Below are 6,893 nucleotides of genomic sequence, written 5' to 3'. Positions count from 1 at the left end.
ACAAAAGGTCTCAAGAACAAAAAAGGATTAACAGAGGTATAGCAACTAAGCAGAGGTTCTCTGAGCAACTCACGTGGCTTAACTTAGGGTGTCAATTTCCAAGACTCGGCAAACACAAAGAAACTCAGGTGGCTTTTAAAGACTGGCAAATAAGGCACAGGTGAACACAATGAAAAGAATCAAGACAACACACGCTGATGACCCCACATGGTCATTCAGGGTACCGCAGTCCAAAAACCCTGACAGTGAACCACACTTTCTGGCCAGATGCACGAGACGTCTCAACTTCCTCCCATCGTACAATAAACATTGAGGTTCCACTGGTGCACATGCTCGACCAATTGCGGAACAGACTTCAACCAAATCAACCAAAAAAATGAACACTCAAACAAACATCAGTGGGTTGAACTACCTTAAAGCTCCTATGAGCAAATTTTCGTTTTTGTTGATTTTGGCGCCACTGTGGACAAAAGCCGTAGTGTCGCCACTGCCCAATGTGCTGCGCGCATATACTGACATTTATGGTAAACGCAACCGAAACGTTTTTTTCAAAATAAACTGTTGACAAGGAGCATATACAAAATGCATAATTGAAAAGGAAATGGATGGATTATATTCACAAGAAGTATATATCGTCTCAGGTGTCCTTTTTATGAATAGCATTTTGACTTTATCAATTTAGAGATTTAAAAAAATAACAGTCACACATTTTTAGCTTCAAGTAGCTAATTTCTGGATATTTCAAAGTACTGTAAACACACTTTGATCAATAATTCCAGAGAGAGACTGCTATGCCTGTGTTCAGGACCTCTCAAATTATCAGTGTACTGAATATCAAACATATTGACTGTATACATTAAGAGATTTTTCAAAGTAAAGTCCAACATGAAATCAGTTCATTTCTGGATATTTCAAAGTTCTATAAAAACACTTTATAGAGCTTGCTCAATAAATTCAGAGTGAGACTGTGTTCAAGACCTCTCTGACTACATACAAACTGAATATTAAACATTTTTACTGTATAGATTAAGAGATTTTTCAAAGTAAAGTCCAACATTTTCACTGTGGAATAGATCATTTCAGGATACTTCAAAGTACCCTAAAAACACTTAACAACACCCAATAAGTTCAGAGTGAGACTGATATGCTTCTATTGCTTCTTCTATGACTAGTCCCCTTTTATTGGAATCTGTAACTGTCCAACAGCGATATTTTCCATTTCTTTTGATCGCAGCAGAAAGTCTACACATCTTCCGCCGCAAACTAAAAACACACCTCTTCTGACTATACCTTGAATGCAAATTTAAAACTAACAATTTCATAGCACTTACTTGTAGTACTTTGTAGTTTTGCTTTTTTGAAGAAATTGTACTTTCTTGATTCTTGGTTGAATGCACTTATTGTAAGTTGCTTTGGTTAAAAGCGTCAGCTAAATTAAATGTAATGTAATGTAAACTCCAAAAGGATTTTGTGGACTCAAACACTTCACCTGTCCCTCCATTGGCATATACCGGTGAGCAGTATTGTGCAAGTTTACACCTCTCATGAACTAGTTCAAATTTCATACAAGTAAACATGAATAGTTCACGTTCATAGTTCACCATTTAAATTCTGAACTAGTTCATAGTTCAGTTCATTTCATAGTTTTAAGGTGGAAAGTGAGAATGAAAGACTTAACTTGTTAAAGAAAACCTTGTCCATCACTACCCCTTGGCACGTGAAAGTTCTAGGCCAATGGCTGTATGGTTTTCTGGGATCGCAGGCTCTCAATGGCTGATAAGTTGGCGTATCAAGGGTGAATGAGGGATGGAAGTGAAGAATACAGTGGTGGATGATAGGAGTGTCGGAGTTACAAACAAGAAGTGTGTCGTGTTCGCTGGACTTTAATAAAGTTACACATAAAGAGAGAAGTTTCCTGTCGTCTGTACGCGAGGACGCTACAATATGAACGTGTTCCCGTTCAAATTCATTATTTGTCATTGAGTTTTGTTCAGTTCATCGTTCTCATAAAAGTGAACGTGTTCAATGAACGCGTTCTTTTGTGTTCGTTCATGCACAACACTGCCGGTGAGTAGATAATGAGTGTATTTTCGTTTTTGGGTGAAATATCCCTTTAAACATCTCTCATCTGGCAAATAAAACAAACAAAAAAACAACAACCCTGGGATCCTCAGCCTTTCATTTGTGGGTTCTTCTCGGGTCCCTGCCTCCACATGTCTCCTCATCTGATCGAGTTCTTCACAAGTGGGTTCAGTTCTGTTTGCTCTATCCCCTCCTACGTCAGCGGCTGTGTGACGTAGCTGCAGCTGCTACACTTTCACTTTCACCTAACAGGAAGAAGCTTCGTGCGCACCAGAAAGTCCGGACAGGGTAAGTCTTATGTAATTTACGTACATTTTAACGTTAAATACGTTCTAATTTAACACAGCGCGACACAACAACACGTCGGGTGGAGTTAAGGGTAAAGTTTAAAGTTAGTCGACAATCTGTAGGTGTCTGCTTTCATCTGTTCGAAGTCAAAGGGAAACCAGGCGTCCACTATACAGTCAACACGTTCAGAGTAAAGGATTGTTTATACACAATTAGTGTTGATGTGATGTGTTAACCCGACCTCACCAAACACCGCTGGTCCCTGTTTGTGTGTGTGTGTGTGTGTGTGTGTGTGTGTGTGTTTACGTCACTCACAGTCCCTGTGTGTTCCAGGAAGAAGACTCAACATGGCAGCCTTGGAACCTGAGGAGTTGATGGAAACAGTGGGTTTAAATCTGATCCCTTCAGTTTACAAGTGTTTCTTCTCTCATTTGATCTGTTCTTATCTTCTTATTTGGTGCAGGGTGAAGACGAGGGGGGCTTTGTGAAACTTCCTACATCTGCTGATGTGGTGGGTGTCAGAATGTGTGTGTGTGTGTGTTTGTGTGGGTGTGCTAAGGTGTGTTCGATTTTATAGAGTCTTAAAGTCATAGAAAAGAACCAGACGAGGTGGATAGAGAATCCAGGTGGCGCTGCAGCAGGCCTGTGTGTCTGTGTAGGGGAAAGTGAAAGCATGAAAGTTTGTAGGATAGATTCTCACCGCTAGTCCCAACATCACTACAGCCTCTCACTTCATGCGCTGTGAAAACGTCTATTTTTCAGAATTAACGATGTAGAAAATATGTGCATTTGAGTTGAAATGTAAAAAGAATGTTGATTTTCTTAACTCAAGTTTTACATATTTGGCTGTATTGGTGTTTTTTTTCTATATTTTGTATAATGAGTTCATAGAGAAACTGAAAAATGTAAGACTCTTCTTGGTCATGACAAATTGATGATGACTTATTTGGAGGCATCGCCAAATTTTGTATTCTCTAATATCGGTGTCAACTTCGGCCTCCAAAAATATTTCCAACTATGCCATTTTCAAATTCCTATGATAAACAAATGTGATCGAGGCTTGATGCTTTACAGTTGACCAGAAACTTTATTATAAATAACTATAAAAAACCCAAATACAACCAAATATCTAGAAGTTGAATTAAGAAATGTACATACTTATTTTTATCAAATTTAAACAAATGCTTGTTCTTTACTGCATTGTTTTGGGGTTTTCATACAGGCAAATATAAATACAGGCTCAGATATATCTGTGAAAGGCTCGATTTTATAACGAATGCGGTTTTTTTCTAATATGAAACTGCACATGATATATATATATATATAAAATATTTAAATATTCAAAATGTTTTCAAACTTTTCTCAGCTGAGAGATGAGGAGGATTCTTGACGCAACGATGACACTAATGATATCATGTCTTTAGGAGATGATGACTGAATCACAGAGCAAAGATACAGTTCAAGTCGTTCTCTCCATCAAGTGGGAGGAGGGTTTCAAACCAGTAAACCATAAATCGGAACTGACCAAAGCTTTTCAGACTTGGGTCAACACTAACAAGCTTGACTTGGTAATCAAGGTGGAAGAAGCCTCTGACTCTGAAGCTTCCATAAAGATAAATCCTGCTCCAGGTGCAGTATGACTGAGTTTCTAAGTTCAAATTAGCTCTCAGAGCCAGCAACAACATATTATATTAACTACAATATCATACACTTCAAGCAGCATACTGGGTTAATATTGTATTTTTGTCTAATTCAGTTGTTTTCTTTTATTTCATTAGGAGGCATTTGGGCCGATTTTAAATCTTCAGTCCTGACAAAGCTGCGTGAAGCGAAGGGACAAACGCTGAGCAACAAAAACAGGAAAATAGTCACTGTAGTGTCAATGAGACATCCAGAGACACAAGAACCACACAATGCTCCAATGAACCTCCCTTCACCATCTGTGCCAGACCCACAACATGTATGTATGTGTAGTTAATGAAGTGAACAAATAATTTTTACCATATTAAACATTGTGTTTTTTTCCAGGAGTTAAGGCGCCCAGTTGTAGATTCTGCAGCTGAAGAGGAGACATACACTTGTGAAATCCCAGTTGCCACTTACCTCTATATGAACCACATCTACAAGGAGAACATCAATCGTATAGCGGCAGAGAATGGAGTCAAAATTGCGGCACAAGTGACGGTAAATTTTGAACCAGACAAGGAAAACGGAGACCCACGCAAAGCTATGTCTGAGTTCAGAAACCTCGTCCAGACATCCCTCAATCAATCCGACAGCTTTAGCATCCCTCTCGGGGGAATGGCTCGGGAAGTCCTCCAGAAAGACAAGAACAAGGTTGTGCTTACGCCGTCCTCTGAGGAAATGGCGGAAAGTGAGCCAGGCCAAAGTCAAGATGCCACCAGCAAGTCTCTCGATATGATACAGACGACCTCAACTAGCACCAAGCCTTCTGTTGGAGGGCCCACACGGTCCTCTTATGAGAAACCACAGACGATTGGCATGAGCATCAAGGACCCTCTTGCCTACGCAGGACTAGACATTGAGGAGAGCATCTGGAGCCTGTTGAATACCTCTTTCAACGAGGAAGTAGTTAAGCTGAAAGCTAAGTTTAATGTGGACTTAAAAGAATCAGGCATCGGTAAAGGACAAGTGAACATCAAAGCTCTCTACAGAAGATCTGAACCAAACAAATCAATGGAGAGCCATGCTGTCAGGGCTCTCCTTCGTCTGTACCAGAGGATCAGCACATCCCCCCTGGGGTTAATCAAACGCTACGGTGTCAGTGGATTCAACAGCTCTCTCAAGACAAATGATTATCAGTCAGAGGGGGCGTCCGCTGGAGCTGTATCGAAAGGGCCGCCAGGATACAACAGGGGCTACGCTGAAGAACCCACAGGAGGGACAGTGGCTGTAAGACAAGAAGACGCAAACTGCCCCATATGCATTGATAAGTTCACCAATAAGACCCAGCTGAAGTGTGGACATGAGTTTTGTAAGGATTGCCTGGAAACAGCAAAGATAAATTCAGGGCCAATCTGTCCTGTTTGTAGAGATGTCTTTGATGTGGTAGAGGGAGACCAACCGCCTGGTACAATGTCCTGGATCATCATGAGGTCATCCCTCGATGGATTCCCAAATTGTGGCACTATAGTCATCACCTATGTTATTCCAGGAGGGACACAGACGGTAAAAATCTTCATTTAAATGAGTTGATTTTGTATGCATGTGTGTTAATTGCACGATGATGATGTCTATAAGGTCTACCTCTTATTCTCCCTCCTTTGCAGGAAAGACATCCCAATCCTGGACAACGTTACCATGGTACTGACAGAGTTGCATATCTGCCAGACAGCGATGAAGGCAGAGAAGTGCTGCAGCTGTTGTCTCGAGCATTTAAGCAGAAGCTCATTTTCACTGTTGGGAGGTCCAGAACTACTGGGCGGGATAACGGGGTGACCTGGAACGACATTCACCACAAATCCTTCCTATCAGGGGGACCAGAGAAGTACAGTAGTCAAATCTCTTCTTTATTTTGTATACTCCTTCAGTGTCCAGTCTTAAGCCAGTTTTCAGACATGAACTCAGCAGAATGTCGGTGCGTGTGTGTGTGTGTCTTTTTTATTCACGGCACATCAACACCGGTGTCGGAGTTTATCTGGAGTTTATCTGGAGCTCAGTGCATGTCTGAAAGCAGCTTAATGAACTACTGTGTTGACCCTTGTACATTCTCTTTCCACAGTTATGGTTATCCTGATCCTGACTACCTGAGCAGAGTGAGAGAGGAGCTGAAGGCTAAAGGCATCATGTGAACTCGGTAGTAGACGCAGGTCTGAATTCAACATGCAGGAAGGCCTTCAGATATCAAGATGATTCATTTTGATTTACGATTATCTAAAACCAATATTTAGTGTGATACACATTATTATATTATATGCTGTTTATTGTAGTTTCTCCAAATGATCACATAGTTACTTTGAGATTCAATGGACAGTGTTCATTGCTTAAGATTGAATTGTTTAGCAGCGTATCTGCACGTTTTAAATATAATTTTCTTTGAAGGAATAAACAGTGTAAGAATGAACCTTGAATGTATTCATTTAATTAAATGTGCACAGTGCATATGATCTGATTTACTGTTCACCTAAGACCTGATTAAACAACTAATAAAGTATTGCACACCGACTCGTCGTTGATTCTTCTGTTTATAAGCACAGGATGTGCTTTGTGAACATCACTGCAACTGTCTTTAGTACAGACAGATTACTGAGCGAGCCGATTTATGACTCACTTTGTACTATGACATGCAAAGTGCAGTAATGCAAAGTGCAGTAAATCTGAGTGAACCCTGTGTGTTAATGTTTAAGTGAGTATTGATTATTCCCAAAGGAGGTCATGTCCGATTGTTGTTTTTATGTCCAATGCACCAACCACACCAAGGCAATTTCCTGTATGTGCAAATAAATTAAATATTAAAAAAACAAATACACCAGGCTGTGAACAAAACACACTTTGTTTTCTGT

The 6,893-nt window shown here is 40.3% G+C and overlaps 1 protein-coding gene across 1 annotated transcript; it reads left to right on the top strand.

Moving 5' to 3' along the window:
• The first annotated feature begins 2,273 nt into the window (after positions 1 to 2,273).
• Positions 2,274 to 6,555, top strand: LOC133965360 (E3 ubiquitin-protein ligase DTX3L-like). Its single transcript, XM_062399868.1, has 8 exons — positions 2,274 to 2,370; positions 2,704 to 2,753; positions 2,834 to 2,881; positions 3,795 to 3,999; positions 4,149 to 4,330; positions 4,399 to 5,559; positions 5,661 to 5,878; positions 6,113 to 6,555. The coding sequence occupies exons 2-8, from the start codon at positions 2,718 to 2,720 to the stop codon at positions 6,180 to 6,182; spliced, it is 1,920 nt and encodes a 639-aa protein (XP_062255852.1). The 5' UTR covers positions 2,274 to 2,370; positions 2,704 to 2,717; the 3' UTR covers positions 6,183 to 6,555.
• The last annotated feature ends 338 nt before the right edge of the window (positions 6,556 to 6,893 follow it).

This window comes from Platichthys flesus, chromosome 2 (assembly GCF_949316205.1).
Source record: "Platichthys flesus chromosome 2, fPlaFle2.1, whole genome shotgun sequence".
Taxonomy (NCBI): domain Eukaryota; kingdom Metazoa; phylum Chordata; class Actinopteri; order Pleuronectiformes; family Pleuronectidae; genus Platichthys; species Platichthys flesus.
Note: the sequence above shows the minus strand (reverse complement) of the source record. Positions and strands in the feature narration are given on the sequence as shown.